This window comes from Antechinus flavipes, chromosome 4, assembly GCF_016432865.1.
Source record: "Antechinus flavipes isolate AdamAnt ecotype Samford, QLD, Australia chromosome 4, AdamAnt_v2, whole genome shotgun sequence".
Classification (NCBI taxonomy): domain Eukaryota; kingdom Metazoa; phylum Chordata; class Mammalia; order Dasyuromorphia; family Dasyuridae; genus Antechinus; species Antechinus flavipes.
The window spans coordinates 118,639,335-118,664,271 of NC_067401.1; the positions used below are offsets into that span (position 1 = coordinate 118,639,335).

A 24,937-nucleotide genomic window follows, 5' to 3' on the forward strand; every position below is an offset into this window, starting at 1 on the left:
TCTCCAGCAATGAATGGAGAATCTCTAACCTTTATATACCTTTTAGAGACAAAGAAGAGGGAAAGAGTAGGAAAGAGCGGGAAGCCCAGTTGGAAAAGGCTATGAATCAAAAAGGAACCCAGAGACAGGATGTCTGAATACCCAGAGATAAAGATGTTAGGGAAATATCTTGGAATATTTTAGAGGGATGTTGTAAATTCTCAAGGACAGAAGATAATCAGGAAGTCTACTCTCTTGTTTATCTTGCTTGGGCTAACAATTTATAACCTTAGACTAATTGGTCCTCAGCCTTCGTGGACCAGAGGGAGATTTACAGCTTAGGGGAGTAATTAGGAAGACTGAGACAAGGGAAACTTGTACAAGGAAACTGAGTCAGGACAGTTAAAGAGAACTGTGGCATAACAATAATACATAAAATAACAAAAAAACCTGCCTAGAACTTCTGAATGTAGAAAATGAAATAACCATGGAAAGAATTCAAAGATTATCTCCAGAAAAAAAACCCCAACACTTCAAGATAACAAAAAATGAAAGAACACAAGACTATTCTAGACCACCAGAAAATGTAAAAGAATATAATGTATTCAGAAAGGCAATGGAGCTTGGGATAATTAATGTACCGTACAAATGTGAACTTATTCATAAACGAAAAAAGATGCAAGTTCAGAAATAAAGAGGATTTTGAAACATTCCTAAAAAAGAAAACCAGAACCAAAGAGATTATTTATTTCTAAAAAATACCTCAAACAATAGAAATGCAGTTAGAGACAGAAAAAACAACAGGTAGCAAAGAGACCAGCAAGACATTTCTTTGCAAATGTAAAAAAGGAAACAGAAGAAAAGGCAGAATTTTGGTGGAGGTTAACAGTTAAAAGGTGGGCTTGGTGCATTATGGAAAGAATTGGGCAACACCACTGCCATTGTCCAACAACATTGGAGTACAAATCAATCAAATTTTTGTTTTTGTGGACTTACATTATAACAGAAGATGGATACCTAAAGCAGAGAATGGTAAGAGAATATGGAGATTCAGAAGAATCTATTATGTCCTGGAACAAACTGAAGCAATGTAGGAAAGGTGACTTCTGTGATCTCAGTAAGATAAAAGCTTCCAGGGGAGTGGGTAAAGAAGGGAAAAGGATTAAAGTATGTGGGGAAAAGGGAGGAGGCTTTGTTTTGGTAGTGGGAAAGAGTTCCACTAATGAATGCTTGTAAGGGTGAATAGAGGCGGGGATTTTGTGCTGGATATTGCCTATAGGATTTGGTGTTTGAAAAAACTATTTATACCTTGGAAGAAGGGGAATCTGGAACTCATGGGGGCAAATGGAACCTGAAGAAACAGGAGGGCATGAACCTAGGGAGACTCTGACAGATAAGGAAAAAGATAACTGAAGAAAGATATATAGTAGTAGTACACTGCATTATTAGGGAGGCAGGGGAGGACCAAGAGGACTTATCATGAGGCCTACTCCTCTCTGACATCTGTTAATGATTGGTAATGTAGGAAGTCTTATGGCAAGTTCTATTAGGCAATGGCAGAAACTGTTAAGGGGGAAAGCCCTTGGGAAATTTTGACAATTATAGGGATCATGAAATCAGAGAATGAGGGTCTACAATAGACAGACATAATGAACATAACGAATATCCATTAATGAACAGTGAGAGAAATCTTTTTTGGAAAAGGACACACACACACATTTTTTAAAAATCTTAATGAGCAGAACTTGAGAAGAATAAAGTTTTTTTTTTTTTTTTGGGGGGGGGGGAGGGAAGAAAAGTATATAACTAGGAGGAAATAAAACTGGAAAAAGTAAAATCTCAAAGAGAAAGGCAAAAAAGAGTGAAGCCAAAAGGATGGACAGAAGCCAGGAAATTCCTCAAGCTCTCCTAGGTTCCTTCAAAAACCCCATGAAACCAAGCCTCTGAACAGAGTCTGAAACAAAGGAATCTATGAAGAGACAGAATAAAACAATTTTCCAGCTCTAGATAGATTGGAAGGACTTCAATAAAGGTCAGTCTCACTGGGATGAAAGGGGTGTGCAGCCTGATTGTCTAGGAAAGCAAGTAGGAGGGTCTTAATCCCAGAAAATCAGCAACAGAGACTCTCAATTCAGACTCATTAAAATAGTAGCAGGATAGATTAATGGAGTAGCCTCAACCCAGAGGGCAAATTGCCAGCCTAGGAAACTAGGCAACAATAGGAGGGATTAGGTTGGGCTAGCTCCTCCAGTAAGCAAAACCAAGACTCAAAGTTGCACAATAAGCTTGGAAGTGACCCCTGTATCCCACCAAAAAACAGTTCAACTTTAAAAGTCATGAAATGGGGGGAGGGGAGGAGGAGAGGGAGGGAAGAAAATTATTTAAAATAAAAATTAGGCACTAAAAAAAAAAAAAAAACCCATAAACAAACTCCAAAATCTTTTTCTCATCTTGCTTCCTAATTACTAAATAAATTAAATGAGCTGACAAATCAGAACTTGCTCATCAAATTGGCAAACAAGATTTGAGAAGGAAGACTGATATGATGGATGACAATCAGGAGCCAAAAAAATTCTTACTGGCTCTTGTACTTGAGTTCCAAAAATTGAATTCCTAAGTACAAGATGGGAAAACCATTTTTAGGTAGCAGTTTATCTGAAAAAGATCTGGTGGTTATCATATTAACCAGTGTAATATGATAGCCAAAAGAATTAATGAGGTTTGAGGCTACACTGAGAATAGCTTCCTAGAATAAACAGAAGATAGTCCTATATACTGCTATGGTCAAGCCACATTTGGAGTACCATGCTGAGTTCTGATCACCAGAGATTAAGGAAAAAATAAGCTGGAAATTGTTCAGAGAGTAACCAGGATGATGAAGGAACTTGAGTATATACAACTCTGGAAGATGGGAATTAGGACATGAAACAAGAAAAAGATTCCAAGCAATCAGAAGTACATAAAAGGCATTCATAAAAGGCTTGGGAGGTGGGTGGAAGGAAATTAACAAGTTCCCCACTCATTGGAGGTCTTCTAGTAGAAGTTGGATGATTCCTTAGTGGATATGCTGTTTATAGTATTTCTTGGTGGGGGTGGAAATAAGTCAAACTAAATCCCTTCTAACTTAAAATGCTATGATTTGTGAATGGTTTTTCTACAAGAGCTTTATACAACACTTGTAGAATCTCCTTCAAAATATTAACACAAACAAATAAGTTTAATAATTTCTAACCATGTTTCACAGTTCACTAGAGTGCAAAAAAAGAAAAAGAAAAAAGAAAAACCCAAGGGGGGAAAAATAACCTAAAAACAAACCCCACACAACAAAACACCCACCTTAAAAATAGCAAAATTACTCATAGAAGATTAAACTCAATGCAGCATTGTTTATTCTCCTCCTTAGCTCACATTTTCCACTCAATTGTCTCCATAACACCTTATACCTGAATCCTTTGTACTCACAGTTATTACCCTAACTTAGCTCTACCTCATCTCTCAGGTAGAATAACAGATTCTTAACTGTTCTTGCCTCAAATCTCTCCCCATTTCAATCCATCTACTATGCTACTACCAAAGTGATTTCCTTTTAGGTGCAGATATGACCATATCACTCCTTTACTGAATTAACTCCAGTAGCTTCCTTTTGCCTTTCTTACCAAATACAAATTCCTGTTCAATTTTTTTTTTTTTTACTTTTACTTTTAGTTTTTAATTAAAAATCTATTTTCTCTCCCTCCCACCACCTACTCCACTGGGAAAAAAGTTAAGAAAACAAAATCCTTGTAATAAATATGCATGGTCAGGCAAAACAAAAATTGCCTCATTAGCTATGTTAAATAAATAAATACATTATAAAAAGCTAGGGGCAGCCAGATGGTGTAGTGGCTAGAGCAGTACCCCTGAAGTCAGGAGGACCTGAGTTCAAATTTGATCTCAGACACTTAAAACTTCCTAACTGTATGACCCTAGGCAAGTTACTTAACCCCAATTGCCCCAGAAAAAAATTCTACAGGGGTAATGGATACAGCATAGCCCTGGAGTTAGGAGGATTTGAGTTAATATTGGGCCTCAGACACTGATACTTACTAAGTGTATCCTGGTCAAGTCATTTAACCTTGACTGCCTTTTCAAAAAACAAACAACAACAATAAAACTATAAATACGTATGTCAATGCACATACACACATCTCATTTGGCATCTATAAATACATCCTTGTTTTGTTGCGAAATGGACACGTTATATCCTTAATCCTTAAGAATCATGGAAGGTCAGAGTTCCTACAGCTTTCAAAGTTGTTTGTTTAAATGTTATTTAATATAAATTGTTTTCTTGCTTCTGCTCATTTTGTTGTTTATCAATTTCATACAAGTATTCAAAATTGTTTTTTTATAATATTGATGTCATAGTAGAAAATGTTCACTATGCATCAGTTCAAACAAATCTTTCCATTTATCTTTGAAATAATCTAATTCCTCACTTCTTATGACTTAATATTCCATTATATATATATACAATTTTTCCTGTTTAATTTTTTAAAAAGTCTTCACAATCTTTCTGACGTCATTATAAATTCTTCTTTTCTTGTGCTACAGCCAAAATGAATTCTTTTTGTTGTTCTTCACTCAGAATACTACATCTCTAATGTCGTTTTCCTTGGCTTTCCTTCATGGCTAGAATGGACAATCATCTCCTGGCCACCTCAAAGAAACCCTCTTTCTTCAAGAAGCACTTAAGTACAACCTTTGGAAACTTTCCCTATTCCTTTCAATTGCTAGGACCCTCATTCTTACATGACCATGTATTCTCTTTATTGTTATTCTGTACGTACTTAGCAATCCTTAAAGCATCACCTTTCCAGAATACACAAACTTCTTGTAAGAATTGTTATATTCTTTGAACTTATATGCCAACACCTAGGAAGGTACCTGATAAATACTTGATTAACACATTCTTTTAAAGAACCTGATTTCAACCCTCCACTGATACAGACTGCAATTCTATTGATATTTTAGGAAAGAGGTTTCAAACTTGCAGTCCACAAAACTCCCAAGTACAGCTTGAACCAGTTTAAAATATAATTGGAAGATGTTTATGATCTATGCAATCTTTTATTCTAGAGTATTTGAAAATCCACAGTTCTTCTCAAACCATGATGAGGCACTGGAGTTAAAATTGTAGTGTTTGGTAAAACTTTCAATAAAAGTCCCCTAGAAAATTCGAGTAGGTAAAGTAGTACTTATAATTACATTAATTCTCCATTTTTATTTTTTAGGAAGTGACATTTTTTAACACTTGCTTGGGAAAAAGAATGTAAGCTTGAAGTTAAATCTACAACATTGGTCTCAGTAAAAGAAAACTCATCATGCTCTCTCAGTAGATGCTTATTTATTTGTAAATTGTTTTTTTTGGAGAGAGAGTACAGCACAGTAGAGAACTAGTCTCAAAATCAAGAAAGACCGAGGATTCAAGTTGTACCTCTGACATATCCTGGCTGTGTGACCTTGGATGAGTCTCAAACTCTCACTGCTGTAGTCAGCTAACATATACAAAGGCATTTTAAAAAGATGAGATAAAGAGAAAACAAGATAAATTTCATTTTTTTTTTTACAAATGGAACAAAACAATCTTTTTGCTTCCTATTTTTTAGGAAAAAGAATAATTGGACAAGCTTAATTACTTTCAAAAATCTTAAGTTTTACTTTCATACCATAATTCAAAGATATGGCTCAAAGTTTGATTTATATTGTTATGGTTTTAATGAGTGCCATAGCTAAACTATATCTTACAAAGACATATAGAAGTACATCATAATTAACTGCACTTACTAAAACATACTTATTTTACATTCCTACTCACCAATTTTTGTTGATATCTGGCTACTAAATTTCACTCTTCTATGAAGTGAATCTATAAATTTTTAACAAATCAAAATGCACTAAAAACTCTTGTTTGCAAAATTTTTAATTGGGATAGAAAAGTTTGTGTCCAAGTATACTGAAATGAATTTTTATGGGATGACACGGTTATATCACTTTTGGCAACAGAGGCTTGGTTTTTAAATGTCTTGCTTATTTTATAGCATTTCTATTATATTAGCTAATATCTGCTTTGAACATGAGTGCTTATTTTATCCTCAATATTTAAGTGGCCAAAGAATTTGAACAAACAGTTCTCAAAATAAGAGTTGTAAACTACTAATAACCATATGAAAGAATGCTGTGAATGCAAATCAAAACAAATGTGAAGATTCCCAACACATATAACAAACTGGCAAAAAGGACAAAAGGAGAAGTTAGAAGTGCATGGGATAAAAAGGCACCCTAATACATTGTTGGTGAACCTATTAAGCAATACAACCACTATGGAAAGCAATTTGGAATTATTCAAATGAAGTGGTTAAAATATCCATACTTTCTGACTCAAATATTCCACTATAAAGCATACTATACCCAAAGGACTTTATGGATAAGAAGCCCCCATATATAAAAATATTTATAATAGTGATTTAGTTTGATAACAAAAAATTGGAATAACCATTGATCAGTGAATAGCTGAAAAAGATTGAGGTAACATGAATGTAATTTTTTAAATGGTAAATGTGACGAAAATGGAAAGGCACAAAAGGACCTATATGAACTGATACACTGTGAAGTGGAAGCAAGAAAAGCTATATAAACAGTGACTACAAGGACATAAACAGGGAAAAAAACCCAATTACCACAAAATAACTGAAAATGAACATTACGGAATTAACAAAGAACATGCATGGTTCTAAAGAATACATATGCGAAGACTCCTTTGCAGAAGTAGAAGGTTAACAAATGTGGGACATTAAGTATATTTTTGGATTTTTTTTGATGTAAGTTATTTTGCTGATTTTTCTTTTTTTAAAAAATATATTATTTAGGTGACAAAAAATTTCAATAAAATTTTATTTTAAAAAATGCTTTTTTAAACTCTTATTTTAATGTATGCTAGAGGATATAAATCCAAATTTCATATAATTTTGATAATTTTTAAAAATTGGCCAATTTATTTTTAAAAATTATAATACATAATTATAATATATATAATATATATAAAAATATATTTTAAAAATTCCCCAATTTATTAAAAGTTATAAAAGTTAAAAGTTATAAACGAGGTTTTTTTTTCAGAAGCAACAAAAAATTATCAAAAGTCAAATGAAAAAATATTTTTAAATACTACTGATTTAAAAAATACAAATTAAAACAACTAAATTTCTACCTCATACCTATCAAATTGGCTGTTACAGAAAAGGAAAATGACTACTGGAGATGTTGGCAGAAAAATTGGGACCCTGATGGATTTGTGAACTGGCCCAACCTTTCCGCAGCAAAGTTTCTTAAAAACTATGGGTTGTACCCCCATGTGTAGCTATGTTATGTAGAGGTCACAAAAAAATTGGCTACAATCAGAAATTAATTCAAAATCAAACATGTAATGAATACAAGGTGTTTCTGACAGTGCTTGCTCATGCTGCATTGTGTAACTTCTCTGCAGCCTTGGTTCTGAATACACAATGTGTGCACTTTATACTATGCATGCACAAACACTGCCAGAAATACCTCAGCTCAGATTTAAGATGAGATTGGGTTGCTAGTAGAAAAAACCCAGTTCTGGAAAACAATCTGGAACTATGCCCAAAGAGCTATAAAACTGTGTATACCCTTTGACCCACCAATCCCATCACTAGTTCTGCATCCCAAAGAGACCAAGAAAAGAAAAAGCACCTTCTGTAACAAAAATATTTATAGCAACTCTTTTTCTGGTGTCAAAGAATTAGAAATCGAAGGAATGCCCATCAATGGGGAATAACTATATAAATTGTTATATATAAGAAATGATGAGCAGAATGATTTCTGGAAAACTGGGAAGACTTATGAACTGAGGCAAAATGAGGAGCAGAACTAGAATACTGTACAGTAACAGCAATATTGTAAGGATGATCAAACTGTGAAAGACATAGCTACTATGAACCAAGACAATTCCAAAGAACCTATGATGAAAAATACGATCTATCTCCAGAGAGAGAATTGATACAATATGTGTGCAGATTTATATATACTTTTAAAAAAACTATCTTTCTTGGGGGTTTTTGTGTATATATGTGGGTTTTGTTGTTGCTGTTCTTGCAATAGCCAATATAGAAATGTATTGCATGACTTCACATATATAAGCAATGTATTGTTTGCCATCTCAATAGATGGAAGAGGGGCATGTGAAAGAAAGAGAATTTGGAATTCAAGTTTTAAAAAATAACTGTTCTTTTTAAAACATTTAAATGGGAACTATTTAATAAAATAAGTCAAAATACATATAATTAGATCATCAGTGTATTCTAATGTAGCAAAGAGCTTATGCTGACAGAAGTATCATATTTGCCATTTTCTTATAATTCATGTGTACTTATATCAATAATATTCTGTGTTCTCTTTGTAGGAATCTTCTTAAATTACATGTCTGCTTCGTGAGTGTTAGTTTAATTAAAACTGGATAATATAATCTATGAATTACAGAATCTGAAAGTTGTAAGGGACTTCAGTGGACACCTAATCCAAATGGTACACAAAAGGAATTTTGGCTTTCACATTTCTGACAAGTGACCATCTATAAAGTCTTTGAAGAACCCCAGAAAAGGGAAACTACTATCTCTCTGGGTTAGCCTATTCCACTTTTGGACAATTCAAATTGTTGGGAAATTTCTCCTGACTCCAGCCTATACCAGTCTCTTTGCAATTTCCACTGCTCTTAGTAGTTCTTTATGGACAAACATAACAATTTGTTTCCTCTAAATCATAGGCCTTCACATAGGTGAAGATATCTCTTATGTCTTCTCTTCTTCAGGTTATGTCTAGTTCCTGAAACCTGATATGCTTGGATTTAAGGCCCTTCATTATCCTTGTTGTTATTCTCTGAACAATCTCTGAACAATTTAGTCTTTCTTAAAGCGGGGGCCCGGAATTGAACAATATTCCAGATGAGGTCTAACGAGGGCATGATAACAGTGGGATGATTATCTCTCTATTCCTGGAAGAGGAGTATCTCCAATGTAGTCCGAGATTGCATTAGCTTTTTGTTGTTGCTTCATCACATAATCCATTCACATTGCACTTTGAACCTTTTTATAACTGTTTTTTTTTTAACCATAACACCCTTTTTAGTTTCAAAATTGATTTTTTTTTATATCCGAATGTAAGACTTTACACTCATCCCTAGAGAAGTTCAACTTTAATTAGAATCAGCAGAATGTTTTTAAGATCTTCTGGGACTCTGACACTTCCATTTAGTGAATTAACTGTTCTTTTTTTGTGTCATCTGAAAAACTGACAAACACATATACATCTATGCCTGAATCAATATCATTAATAATATTAAAACAACACAATGACAAGCAGAAATCTCTGGAAAAGTCTAGTGGGGCCTCCAATCAAAGTTACATTGAACTTCTAACAATAACTCTTTGAAACCAACCATTTGAATGGTTGTAGGTGTATTCTCATCAAATCTTATCACTCCATCCTCTCCATGAAAATCAGATATTTTATCAAAAGCTTTGCCAAAATCTAGGTAAATTATAAAGATGACATTTTTCTTATTTATGGTTTAATATTGTCCAAAACAGGATATAAGATTGGTTTGGCAGGACCTGTTCTGGATAAAGCTCGGTGAGTTATTTGTAAACACTGCTTTTCTAACTAGAATTCACCAACCATCTCTTTAATGATACATTCTAGAATATTACCCAAGCTTCAAAATGAAGCTATTTATTATCTGCAAGTTCTTAAAAAAAAAAAAAAAAAGAGGACATTTCCCTTGTCCAATCTTGATTACTCTTCCTTTTTTTTTTGATGAGCATTCAAGTATTTACTGCAAACAACAGTGATCCCATCTGCCAGTTCTTTCAGGTCTTGTGAACGTAGCTACTCTAGGCCAGAGGGCCTGAATGCATCAAGGACAGCTGCAATAAATGATCTCACTGATCTGAGATGTGTTCCTTTTTTATTATACTGGTTCTATCATTTCATGTTATACATGGTTATTGTAGAGAGAGAGAAAAAAAAAAACCCCAACGTATGAATGGATACTTGTACTTCTTCCTGTTGTTAGGTTTCATTCAGTTTCTATCCACCTCAAGTAAAAAGGCTTTTTTGGTGTCCCTCATCAGCCTCAGCTCATTCTGAGCTTTAACACTTGAAACTATTTTTACAGGGCATAGATACTCAAAACTTTCTAAATCAAAGTTGATTGGGGCACTTCTCTGCTTCAACAACCTTCTCTTTAAGACAAATACCATTTTCCTTTCTCATTAGAATTGATTTCCCTTTGTGTCTCCAGAATTGCATTCTTAAGTCCCTCCCAACCCTTCTAGCTGGCTTCTTCATGGCACTGCAGTCCAAAACTTTTTAATCCATCCTCTGAACCCTTGAAATCTGCTTTCCCCAAATCTAGGGTATATATATCATACTATATATAGATTTTTTTCTCTGTTACAAACTCTAGGAGGTAACAGTGTAAGCTGTTCTACTTCTTCATTCTTTGTAGCTCTTTCTCTACAATATGTAATGAGGGAATATATACTCCCTCTCTCCTATTCTTTTTAAAATCCTTTTGATTAATTTACAAGACATATTGCAAATACATTCTTACCAGATTTTGTGCTGGTATGCTCCAACTCTTGCCAGGTATAGTTCATCTCTATATATATATCTTGGTTCAATGATCCTCATTTTTATAAATGAAGAAACTGAGGCAGGGGAGGCTAAGTGATTGTCCAGTCACACAGCTAATATCTGAGGCAGGATTCAAACTCAGGTCTTCCTAACTTCTTGGCAATTCCAATCCTGCAACACCTAGATACTTTAATTGGTGGTTAACTTCTCAAATTCCCTTTCCTTTAACAGTACAGAACTTCTCCATTTAGTCTGCAGTTTTTTGCTCAAGACTTCATAATTGTTGGCAATGTTTTTTCGATTTCTTATAGAAGTGTTATTTGTGTTACCATGCATATCTGAAGTGTGTTATTGTCATATGGTTTGATAAACCTTAGGAGGTTCTCTTCTGTCTTGTACATTAGATCCAGGAAGACAAAAGACCTCTGTGCAGTTTTTATTAAGTTGACCAGGGACTGCATCAGCACCTCTGAGCAAAGAATGACCAAGTTCTACTATTGATCATCTTTTCCTCCTCTGATCTTCCTTGTATAAAAGATTGCATGGCTCTACTATGCCATTTTTGGGAGCACAAGCAGGAACTTCCTTCTCAGAGCATCCAGCTTTCCTCCAAATTCAGGAAGAACCTCAAACCTGTTTTTTAAAGCTCTAACTGGACAACTGTCCTTTACTTTCCCTTATTCTTCTTGTGTTATACTCTTCCATTCCCAACATCCTGAAAAGGATCAAGTTTTCCCCTCTGACCTTGGATCCTTTTTCCCCCCAGAGAAGTCTCAATTTTATTTCCTTCAGGAACATTCTCTTTTCCCTTATAATCTGGAATCTGAATAAGTATTCTAATGCCTTCACCTTCTAACAGAGGGAGATCAGCCTACACTTGGAACAGAAATAATAGCTACTCTGCTATGACAGCAATACATATATTACATGTAACCAAATATACAATCACATTTAAGTCCACCTAACGAGATATATATAAACAGCAATACATTACAATACATCAAAAGCAAATAAACATTGTTTAGCTTTTCTTTATTGTAGATTCCCATTCTTCCCTAAGAATATACTGAATACTAAAAGGGATATGCAGCCTGAACAGCGGTACCAATTTTGAACCATAACTTAAATATTAATGAAGCTCAAATTTTTAAAAATTAAAAATGTTTCATTTTTCTTCTGTACCGAATTGCCCTGTGCATCAGACCCAGTTTGGGAGACAACTATCCGATAATAGTGTTTTTCAAAGGATAGGGTGTTACACATCAGAATAGTGCCATATATATTCATGAACATTAACAGATTTCAAATTCTTTTCTCAAGTTTAACTCAAGATAAAAATGAGAATCAAATAAGTTATCAATATTTGTGTCTATGTCATGGGGAAAAATACATATTTTGGCCCCAAATACCTCAATAAATACTTCTCCAAATGTCATCTTAGTAAATGTGGCTATAGTAATGGTTACTGAAAGGCCTACTGTCCAGGGATAAACTAACAAGACTACTGCTCATATTTTAAGTTGTTCACTTTAAAATTTTAATGGGAAATAGTTCTTCCACAGATCTCAAGAATAAATTAATTTACTTGTGAAATACTGAAACATTCTGCAAGGGTAACACTATTTGAAGAAATAATATGACAGGGTTAAAGGCTATTTCTAAAAAGGACTACTGTTTACTGAATTAAAAGAAACAATTTTTTGAAAATTTTCTTTAGACAACACAACTATTCAACCAACAATTTTCATTCCCACCAAGTTGAACTAACCGTTATGTCAAACAGTACTGTGGCCTCCTTCTGGCTTGGCGATTTATGCAATGTTGCTAACCTGCTTAGAAATAATAGACACAAAAATACAATTTCAATTAGAAAAGATAAACAACAATTTCAATTTACAGAGTGGTTTATGCTACAATTCTAAACTGTGTTGAACTAAAATTCTAGACACTGCTAAAGTAAACAGTAGCTTTAAAAAAGTAAACAATCTTTCCTTTAATTAGACATATACAAGTTGATCAAGATTAAATAACTGATTATAAGATAATTTTGTCTCTTGAAATTTAAAAAGCAGAAAAAATTCATTTAAGTATTTCTTTTTTGGGACATAGGCTTGTACAATATACTTGCTTATCAAACTAAGATAAGTGTAATTGTTTACAATTGTAAACATTTTTACAATTTAACAAAATGTAATTGTTTCAAAAGTATCACTTCCAAATTCAGTAACTGTTTAGACACTGTGCGTGACTCAATGTGAATAGCATATAATTGAGAATAGTTTGAGGAAATAAATCATTACACTTTTGTTAAATAACTTTAGTAAAATCTTTGAAGTGAGGGGTTTTCTTTTTTGGTTTGTTTTTTAAAGTTACTTAGTTGCTTCTAAATACATTCACTGTATTAAGAGTGATTTAAATTGCTATTTACCTTTGACATCATTTTCTTCAAGCACTTTTAGAATGTTCAATCAGCACCATAATTAAATATTCTTATGTTCTAATTCAGATTACTAGAAACTAGGTGTTTTTGCAAAGAAGTCTTTTTATTTTTTTAAATATTCAGGAAAATACAAAGCAGTTCACCTTAAGACCATAATGTAAAAGAAAAAGAAAAAAATGTTTAAACTTTCCTATAATGTTGCACCCATGATTTCAATATAATTCTCTACCACAGCCCTCAAATACAGTACCATAAGCAAAACTATCTTTCAGAAGAAAAAAACTGACTTGAGGATCAATGACTCGCCTGTGTTCATACAGCTATTAGAGTGATGGAAACTAGCATACTATGGCTACTTTTAGTTTAAAATTACTACAAAAATGTAAACAGACATGAATGTCTTTTAAAGGCTTTATAAATATAACTTGAAATCAAATTCAAAAAATGATTTGGAGTGAAAATCCTTGATAATCCTCATTACAGAAAAAGTTTTGCATTTGGTATCTACATTTCAGGGATCTCACAGAATTTCAGCAATTTAAAAAACCAAACAAATCTCTTGGCTAATGGCTACATTTGGGATGAAACACAACATATGGCTGAACTACATAGTTTAGGTCAGGAAGAAACAAGTCAGAAGCACAGTTTGTGCTCTAAAGCACAGCACACATATGAAATACTGTGTGGGGGTGTGATTTATCACCCAGCACTACCACCTGATACTCTTGGCAAAAAGAGGTAAAATTCTGATCGTTGCTTCATATTATGAATATGCAAATGGTAAGAAAACCCACAGTATACTAGGCACACAAGATAAAAAAATAATTTTAAAAAATCACTACGAAAATTTGACCCTAAAGCATCATTAATCATGCTTTAGGTAAAGCATTTTTAAAGACTGAAAAACCTAAACACAAAGACCAGTCAACATAAACTTACATATTTGTGACTTTCAGAAATTTAAATTCTTTGCTTAACCTAGAAAGACTCATTTTTCTAAGTCTTTTCTCTGACCAGACTTTATAATTTACTGCAAGTACAAGGGTTAATTCTGGGAAACACAATGATCTAGTTTTTTTAAAAACATAAAAGTGCTCACACATTTTTAAAGGCTTGAAGGAATTTTGGCCACAGAAAACAAGGCAATAAAAAATTAGCAGAATATTTAATTCTTTAAAAATTGTTCAATCTAATAATGATTTAAATAACCAATGCAACACAAGGTCATATCTCAAAAGAAACTGGTGGAAAAAACTGGAGAAAAAAACTTGACCCATGGGAAATAACATTTTAACAAATATTAAAATGGAAAATGATTTACACTTTTAAAATTTCTGCCACCAAAGAACTCTTATTACAGGGATAATAAGAATTGGAAAAAGTAGGAAAAGTTTGAAAAATGTGAATCTACTAATAAAGGATTTTTCTTTTTTTCCCCTAAACATAACCATACCATCACAATATTCTAATCCTTCCTCAACGTTTCTAAGGCTCACTACAATAATGCTAATGTAAAAGAACATTAAAATACATCGGATTAATGCAGTAACAAATCTTGAATGCAGAGAACTAGAAAAGATGGTGAACTGTTGGAATACATAAAAACATACACAAGATATGAGTAATGTATGGGTTTCTTTTGCTTAACTATACTTTTTTATTACACAAGGAGGTTTCTTAGGAGGAGTGGAGAGAATAAAAGTATCCTAGGTGGAGTTTTCTTGGTTATTTACCACTACCTTTTTTGACTGCTGTCACTCACCCTATAGCAGGAGTCCTCAAACTATGGCCTGCCTGCAAGATGCGGCAACTGAGGATGATTATCCCCCTCACCCAGGGCTATGAAGTTTCATTATTTAAAGGCCCACAAAACAAAAGTTTTTGTTTTTACGATAGTCTGGACCTCCAACAGTCTGAGGGACAGTGAACTGGCCCCCTATTTAAAAAGTTTGAGGACCCCTGCGTATAGTTTGCGATACTACTAATGTATAAAATGAAATTGCAATTGTAATTCCTATTTAGGAAAAATTCATTCTTTCTTTGTTTCCCCAGATGTGGCCAATATGGGAATTTATTTTACTTGATTATTTATATATATACATATATATGTACATTTCTAATTATAGCTTTTTATTAACACATGCATGGGTAATATTTACAACATTTTCCCTTGCACTTACTTTTATTCCAACTTTTACCTTACCTCTCTCCAACCCCTTCCCCTACATGGGCAGGCAGTCTCATACATGTTAAACATGTTAAAGTATAAAGATTTCATTCTTAAGTAAAAACAAAACAAACTTTTTTATTAAATATACTTTGTTGTCATTTTTCATGTGTACATTAAGAGACAATAATAATAAATAAAAAATGAAGAGCCTTTGAAATGTAGCTAGATTTAGCCTCATAAATTTAGATGCTCAGGTCTAGCAGGTTTTTTTTTTTTTAAATTTCCATGTCATGTAACTTTGTACAAGTAATCATTCCTATACTAATATGACAGTAGCTTCTCCCAATGTCACTGACTATTCTTTTACCTTAATTATTTACAAAAACCATTTCATTCTAGATCTTCCCTCAGAGCAGAGGCCTCTTACATGTGAGATTGTTGAAGGTTAAAGACCAAACATAGATATGAAAAAAGCTGTCTAGGAACTACTACGGGAGCTCTGGCCAATTAGCTCTCAGTGAAAATTAAGAGCCAAAATAAGAAGGCTACTTGCACTGATATGGCCTAATAAGGCTTTTTCCACTAACAGGAACACTACAACCTCAGACTGCATTGTTGCAACAGACTCATCTTGGTCCCTTATTTAGATACTGGTATAAATGGAAAAGACTGGGGTAGGATTTGAAGAAATTTTGCAGGCCTAGAAGATGTTCTTTATCTGGTATCAAAGGGAACCACTGGCTCATTCATTCTCCTTTCATTAGCTGATTATCTGCATCCAGTGGGCTGTTATTCTTTTCCACAATAATTTATATCATTCAATAAATCTCACTAGAATTTATATGAGTTGAATGTTAGATTGTGATTATATTTTTGAGTAGTGTAATGGTAATATTTACTACATAACTACTGATTTAAAGAAGCAGGGCATTCATTGTTAAATGCTGAGAAAAGCTCTTCTTTGACACCTGCAATTAGTCCCATGAACCTGAAACAGCGAATGTTACTGGAAACTGAGAGCAATGTTAAAAAAAAAAAAAAAAATCAATAAAATAATTGAAAAAATTATTCTCAGGTTCATCTTGTATTTTTTATAAGCTATATTTTGTTCATGAACAATTTCAATTTAAAGAAACAAAAACATTTACTTATCCTATATGTACACCCATCCACTCACTAATAACTTCCAATTAAATACCAGAAATAATTTTGTCTTATAGTTGGTTAAAGAGATAACTATACCAAAGATCCTCTTAATTATTTTTAGTTTTTCTTAGGTGCTCTTCTATTAGAGAACATTTAATTATAGCCTGAGGTAGATTGCTATTACATAGCAGCTACACAGGGAATTCCTTGGAACAGTTAAACAGTAGGCTGCAGTTTGCAGAATAGCCTACATCTCAGAAGTATAGGCAATATTTTAAAGAGTCTCTCAGTTGGAGATCGGCTGCCAGGACTTTATAACAGAGCATGCTGTCAGAAATGGATTTTCTTTTGAGCACAAAGTCACATTTACAGAATGGGGGAAGAAAAATTCTATAACTGGGAACAAATTAATCAAAGCAATTATTTTATTTATAAGATCCAAGACATCTTTAGATCTTTCCCCAGAAAATAGATCCCAACATCTGATGCTGGCAAAGGTCAAAGACTAATCACAGGACTGGAAATGACTATAATATTAGTCAAAACAATTTGGGGGTGGGGTAGGGGGGATAAAGCAATTGGGGCTAAGTGACTAGTTAGAAAGTGTTACATGTCTGAAGTTGGATTTGAACTCAGGACTCCTGATTTAAGAGCCAGTGCTCTATTCACTGTGCCATCTAGCTTCCCCCAAACAATTATTTAAAAAGGAAATATAGATAGAAAATATGATTACTTGAGCCACTTGGAAATAGCAATCTTTAAAGGAAATATAATCCAAATAAATTATCTGCTATAAATTTATCATTTAAATAGGGGGGGAAAGGAGTCTAATTCTGTTTATGAACTTAATGAGTAGCATAAAATAAAAGTAGTTGGGTCAGGACTGACTTTTCATCAATTTACATGAGAACAAAGAGAAACAGATAAAGTAAAAGATCTCATCACTGACCAGATCTAAAGTGTATTTAGGGTAACTCTTTATTCCATCTGCAGCCTACATGCTGTCTCAGCCTCCCTTTTCATAACAGTTTTTGGACAGAGTTCATGAGGTTATGCCAATTAATCCAAAAGTGGAGAGGCTGGCAGGATTCTGATATTATTCTATAAAGTACTTTTTTTTTTAAAACCACAATTTCTTCCTTTCCATTGGTTTCAAGTAGGAGAAAAGAATTCATATTATTAATTTTATGCACAGAAAGATGTTTATCAGACAGAAAACTAGGTAATAAAAACAGAGCAAGGAAAAACACAAGGAATGAACACAAGAAATGAAAACATATACAGACAAAAAATTTTACATGGCTGACATTAATGAATATTACATTAAGTAGCTATGGAAAATGATCTTATTTTCTATAAAAGAATCCCGGGGAAACATTCAAAAATCGTCTTCTATACAATGCTTTTAAAAATTTCTAGGCTTTAAAGGGTACCAAGGTACTTGTTCAGCAAGCTAGATAAAAGATAGTAACTGATTCCAAAAGAAATATAGAGGAGACAGCATTCCTCTTTTACTGACACTTTCAGGCTTAGTCTATTGTTTAAATATTCTAAAGAATTTTCTTTTTAGCTAAAGGACTTTTCAAGTTCTAAAACTCTTTTATTTAGTACAGAGCAGTAGCAACCTGCATTTGTCCCTGCTTTCCATGGAACCAGTGAATAAAAGAAAAGGCCTGATGGGAAGCCTTATGAATTGATGCAGAGTGAAGTAAACAGGACCAGAAAAATAATACAAACAATAACACAACAATGAAAAAGGAACTACAAAAATACCAGTGTTAAAGCTGTATAATCAGAACATCCAAGTTTGTCCCTAAAGGAAGAAAAAAATGTATCTCCTTTCTCTCCCATCTTTGCAGATGTGGAGGGCTATGTGTATGGCAGCACTGTTTCTACTGTCAATTTGTTTAGTCTGCTCTCCCCTATGTACCTCTTTTGTATTCTGTGTCTTTTTTAAAAAGTATGCTTCACTCCAAAGAGAGGAGAAAAGTCTATATTGGAAAATGAAGATGATATAAAAACTAAAGACAGTGATGAAAATGAAAAGCAAGAACAAAGTAAAGACATGTTCAAATGGCACTGCACCGCTCAACCACAAGAGTAGCTCCAAAGTAGAGCAGCTCATGATATTTATTAAACATGTATGTAAGTATCTAACATATATAGGACTGCTTGCCATCTTGGGAAGGGGGTGGAGGGAGGGAGGGGAAAAACCGGAACAGAAGCGAGTGCAAGGGATAATGTTGTAAAAAAATTACCCTGGCATAGATTCTGTCAATATAAAGTTACTATAAAATAAAATAAAATATAAAAAAAAAAAAAAAAAAAAAGAACATGTATGTAAGATGAGTCACTAACCAGTTACTGACCTCTGCTTTTGGTCCCAACGAAGGATTAAACGAATTGTAGCTGCATGTCCCCAACTTTCTCCTAAGGGGAAAAAAAAATAACAATAACTTAAGAGTATCTTGCCTTATGTACTTAGTGGAGAGCAGTGTTTCAGATCAACTCCAATCATCAGCTACAGTCTCTTTTAATTTAATGCAATATAATCAGCCCATTGGATTTCATCAAGCTCAGATATGCTGTATTATGAACAAGGAAAATACAGTACTGTAAATCATACTTTTTTTTTTCTTTTAGCTAACTTTTTAGCTTATCAGGCATTATGCCAGTCAGTCTTCCATGCCACCAGGTCCATTCACAAATACTGTCACAAGGAGAAAAGTAAAAACTCTGACATAGAATTCTTATATTTAAGAGTTTAACAGAGGAATCCAGAGATGTTTTGCCAAGAGAGTATTCTAGCAATACTAATGAATTCTCTCCACCTCTTAGATTCCTAGTTTCTTTTTAACTTAACTCAAGTGTCATTCTTTTCTGAAGCTTTTCCTGATTTCCCCAAATATTAATATTTCCCCTCTCCCCAAAACCTTTTATCTATTTTATATCTACTTCTATTTTGACCTCTCCAAGTGGAACGTATGCTCCTTAGTTTCACTTGCCTATATATCTTGAGCACAATAACCTGAAGTAAGCATTTAATAAATGCATGATCTGAGTAAGATTTAAGATGTTTGATGAGGCAACAGTAAAGAAACTTTGCCTAAGGCTTCTGAGTATTGTGTCTTAATTTGATATCTATGTTCTTCTAAAATAGAACATATCTCACAAGAGAACTAAGTGTATCTGAGCCTCCACAGCCAATTCTAACCCTTTGAGAAATGATGATATTCTATCTTTCAGGTTCAGAGAGGGTTTTGGGACAGTATGTGAAGCTGGAAGAAAATGATAATTCTTTGTATCTACCAAATTGCTTCAATCAATTGAAATTTAATACCACCACTGACTGCTGCTTGAATTTTAACATGTGAATTCAAGCTTTAAAAAAAAGTACCAAAAAGTAATTTAAAATAAAAACTTTTATTTATCATGCACTTTGCATATGACATTATTCTAAGTGGAATATAGATAATTTACTATTTAATTCAGTGATCCAAGATTCTATTTAATTAAACAAATATCAAGAAAGTCTCAAAAAACTTTAGTAGTAGTAGTAGTATAAAAGTAAAACATGTTGGCCATTTTTCATGTCAAAAAGTTTTCTCTCCACTAGGCATCTTAAAAAAAGAGCATGGAGTCTAGACTTAGTTTTTGTTCCCGACTCCAATATTGACTGAGTGACCAGGACAAGCCTCTGAACTTATCTGTCTCAATTTTCTTATCTGAAAATAAGTGTAACAAAACTTGTATGATGTATGACCTTAAAGGGGGAAAGTTAATGCTCTGCAGTTTAAACTATCAGAGTGACATATAGAGCATGAGCCATTATTATTTAATGATGGGAAGGCTCATTCTCTAATATCTCAAAATTTCTAAGTCTTTTTCCTTCTTCAAAGCTAATCTTCTTCTCCCTATCCTATTTTATTCTATTCGAGGCATAGGTTCAATCAACTATCTCTTTCTTACTTAAATTTTCAGTATCTCCTCTACTTCTTCCCAGAAACATTATTAGGCCTTTCCAATTCTAAAACAATATTCCATTGGAATCTGTCACTAATCTTCTCTCTTCCCTTATGCTGATGATTTCCTTTAAATTAGCTATGCTGGCTCTGGAGAGAAAATCTAGGTTCACATCTTGGGGAAGCCATCGAGCTTCCATGAATAGAAGCTTACCCTGGGACCTTGAGCATGAGGACTAGTGACCTTTTACACTACTTGCTGCCTGGCCTCAGTTTCCTTCTCTCTCCTGAACACTTCCCTCTTCCTTGGTGCTCTGTAGTGTTAGTCTCATGGTCACTATTTTCTCCTGGTTTTCTTTCTTCATGGGTTCCTCTTTCCACAAAGACTACTTCCTAGGGCCTGGCTCTGTTTCTCACCAGCATGCTCTAGCAAGGGTTCAAACATTTGCTTGCTTTCTTCTGAGCTCTACATCCATATTTCTGGCTGCCTGTTAGTGCTGAAAGGATCTCAAGTTATTCAGTTCAACCTCTTATCTTACTGAGGCCCTGGATATTAAGTGACTGATGGTCAAACTTAATGATGCAAAAACAAAATTTGAACCAAAAGTCTTCTCAATCCAAATGCAGAGTTCCTTCCATTAGATCTCTTGCCTACCTTCCAGCACCTTAGATTCAACATGTTCAAAAAAAACCTCATTATCTTCCCCCCAAACTGGCTGTTCTTTTTGAAGCACCCTTTGCTGTTACTGGGACCATTCTCCCAGTTGCCCAGTTCAATATTTCAATGTGATCCTCGGTTTCATTTCTTTGTCTTCTCCCCATAATCAATCTGTTGCTTTAAGATCACTCTTGAATCCATCTTCTTAATTCCAGGCTTACTGGATCTCCTGATGGATCTTCCTGTCTCCACTTTCTCTCCTCTTTCAAACCATTTTCTATATCTGCTAGATTAGCATTAATAATGTAAAAATCTGATCATGCCAATCCTCTAAAAAAGCCTCTTCCATTGCCCAATGGATAAATATAATAAACTCTTCAGCATGGCTAACCAACCTAGGACCTAATGACTTTTCCAATCCCTTATTCTACCTATCAGTATAAACATGAGGCATTCTGGTAATTGTTTCTTCACTGACTCTATGCAAGCTTGGGCAGGTCTTACATGAAGTTAGAAAAACTAACTTCAGCAATAGACTAAGTATTTGTTGTCAGAGGACTAACCTAGCTGAGTATGGAGATGCTTCTCCTCCACAAGTCTAGTTACCAGTTCAAAACTTTTTTCTTGAACAGCAGCTCATGAATACTTATGCTATTTAGTACTGCTAATGCAGAGAAATTGAATCTGTATTCAATGGAGAATGTCCCCAAAATGATGAAATCCTAGATTCTCAAAGAAATATTACTGTTATTATTTATGAACTTAATGCTTCAGTCTAACTGATTATTCATCATTTTACAAGTGTGACTGCCTGTGGGTTTGTATAGTTCATATTGTTCATAGTTCATAGTTCATAAAACTGTTATACTTCAACTTACTCCTATTCTCACCTCATTCTGCTGAAATGACCAAGGTCAAATACCAAACTATTCTCTATTCTTCCCTAATCTTCCCCGGGGAAAAGTTTCTTGCTTGCTTCTGCATTCTCATTATCACTTGCTTTGTACTTCTCCTTTATACTTATTGCTTTATGGTTATATATTTATGTGTGTATAGAGATTACACAGTATTATTATCTATATTTTTGTATACCTCTGATCTTCCTCAATAGGTTTTAGAATACTGAACTCCCACCATAGTTTCCCTTTTATAGTCTGTCCTCTAAAATAAGAAGGAATATGCAAGCAAATCACATAACTTTACATTTTAAAAAACTCCACAAGGTAAAAATTGATGTTTAGAGATGCAAGTCACTTAATCATAAACTATTTTTTGTTGGCTGGAGAATTCTTTTTGAAGTACCACACCTATTTCAGTTACTGGATATTTTAATATGCAAATATCTAACAGTTGAAAATTTCTTCACTCGAAATGCAAACTACTTGTTACATTTTATTTCAAAACTTTTTGAAAGGCTGCCAAAAAGCTGAGATAAAGAAAGTAGAATGTGAAGATATTCAAAGGCCTTTATCTATAAATAATTTAAAATCCTATGTTCCCTAAAGAACTATCCTAAAATTATCAGTAGGATGATTTCAGAATGGTCTAGAGAGACTTACATGAACTGATGCTAAATGAAGGGAGTAGAAGCAAGAGAACATTGTAAACAGCAACAACAATATTTGTGATGATCTACTTTGATGGACGTGGATCTTTTCAACAAGGTGATTCAGGACAATTCTAATAGACTTGTGATGGAGAGAGCCATCTCTATCCAGAGAGAGACTGTGGGGATTCAATGTGGATCACAATAACTTATTTTCACTTTTTTGTTCTTGTTGTTGCTTACTTGGTTTTTTCCCCTCTTATTTTTTCCCTGTTTTTGGTCTAATTTTTCTTGTGCAATATGATAAATGTGAAAATATGGTTTAGAAGAATTGCACATGTTTAACTTATATTGAATTGCTTATTGTCTAGGGGAGAAAGGGAGGGAAAAATTATGGAATACAAGGTTTTGCAAGGGTAAATGCTGCAAAATATTTCTGCATGTATTTTGAAAAATAAATAGCTAATGCTCAAAAAGTTATCAAACTGTGCATACCCTTTGATCCAGCAGTATTACTACTGGGCTTATATCCCAAAGAGATCTTAAAGGAGGGAAAGGGACCTGTATGTACAAGAATGTTTGTGGTAGCCCTCTTTGTAGTGGCCAGAAACTGGAAACTGAGTAGATATCCATCAATTAGAGAATGGCTGAATAAATTGTGGTATATGAATATTATTATTTGGTAAGAAATGACCAGCAGGATGATTTCCGAAAGGCCTGGAGAGACTTACATGAACTGATGCTGAATGAAATGAGCATGACCAGAAGATCATTATATACTTCAACAACAATACTATATAATGATCAATTCTGATGGACCTGGCTATCTTCAGCAATGAGATGAACTAAATCAGTTCCAATGAACAGTAATGAACTGAACCAATAACACTCAGTGAAAGAACTCTGGGAGATGACCAAGAACCATTACATAGAATTCCCAATCCCTATATTTTTTGTCTGCCTGCATTTTTGATTTCCTTCAACAGGCTAATTGTACACTATTTCAGAGTCCGATTCTTTTTGTACAGCAAAACAACAGTTTGGACATGTATACTTATTTTGTATTTAATTTATACTTTAATATATTTAACATGTATTGGTTACCCTGCCATCTAAGGGAGGAGGTGGGGAGAAGGAGGGGAAAAATTGGAACAAAAGGTTTGGCAATTGTCAATGCTGTAAAATTACGCATGCATGTAACTTGTAAATAAAAAGCTATTAATAAAAAAATAAATAAAAGAGAAAAAAGAAAAATAGCTAGTATTAAATAATTTTTAAAAATACCTTGAAATTGTTTTTTCTGTCCCCAGCTGTATTTGCATTTCTGTATAGCACTCTTTTCTTCATAATTAAGAAAGGTGTACTAGAAAATTTATGTAACAGAATTAATCCTCAGAATAATTTTCAACAAGTAAACTTAAGTTTAAGAAATGCTAACTGAAAGAAAAGTGCGTGAGGGGTACAAATTCTACATCAGAGATTTCTGAGGATGAATTCTTATGATTCTTTCTCTAAAATGCTATGAGTATGAACTATACACTTTAGATTTTTAGCAGAATAATAAAAGGTAGGATTATAACAAATCCCTTATTTCCTATTTTGCAGTATAGTGATATAATCAAAAGTATTTAGTTAAAAATAATTCTGCTCCTTTCACCATCTCAGTAGCCAAAATAATTATAGAAAGTAGGAACCCCCTATGTTTACATATTAAAACAACTCCACATGTATACTATATTTTAAAAGATTAATTTACCCAAAGCAGGCACTAGTAAGGACTGATTTTTATCGATCTTTGTTGTCATTTGATTAGTCCAAATTACCTATAAAAAGAAAAAGAGGAAAAATGAGCTGATACTATACTCTGCTTTCTCTTAAGAAGGAATAAATCCTTTTCCTTTTATTAGAGATTAGTATAGAGCAACAACTAAGTCTTTGGCCAATTTTTTGAGACCTTATTTCTATGAGGAAAAAAAAAAAGCTGATGCTAAAAATAAATCTTGTCAATAAAATAATTCGTGCTTTCTAAGATAAAAAAAAAACCAACTCATTTTTTAACATTTAGAATTTTCTCATTTAAAAACAAAGTCAATTTACTCAAATAAACATAGTAGGTGATTTATTATGCAAATATGTATAGTTATATAAGATACAGCAAAATCCATAAAGAAAACAGAAAATCAAATTAAAAGCTAGAGTATCCATATAAAACTGTACTACCTCCAATTCAATGAAATTCCTTTTCTAGTTTCTCTCTCTCCCTTCCCCTTTTTTCCTGGGTCCTCTTCTCATTTTCCTCCTTTTTCTTCTGTCATTTAAAAAATTTCTTGCTCAAGTCTTA

At 33.6% G+C, this 24,937-nt stretch overlaps 1 protein-coding gene across 1 annotated transcript in view; it reads right to left on the minus strand.

Moving 5' to 3' along the window:
- The window catches only part of RAD51C (RAD51 paralog C), a 64,323-nt gene that overhangs the window by 3,153 nt on the left and 36,233 nt on the right, over window positions 1-24,937 (minus strand). The window contains exons 6-8 of the mRNA XM_051994155.1: window positions 24,353-24,419; window positions 18,800-18,860; window positions 12,443-12,503 (exon numbers count right to left, since the gene is read on the minus strand). Of these exons, the coding sequence (XP_051850115.1) occupies window positions 12,443-12,503; window positions 18,800-18,860; window positions 24,353-24,419 (189 nt within the window). The remainder of the gene's footprint in view (window positions 1-12,442; window positions 12,504-18,799; window positions 18,861-24,352; window positions 24,420-24,937) is intronic.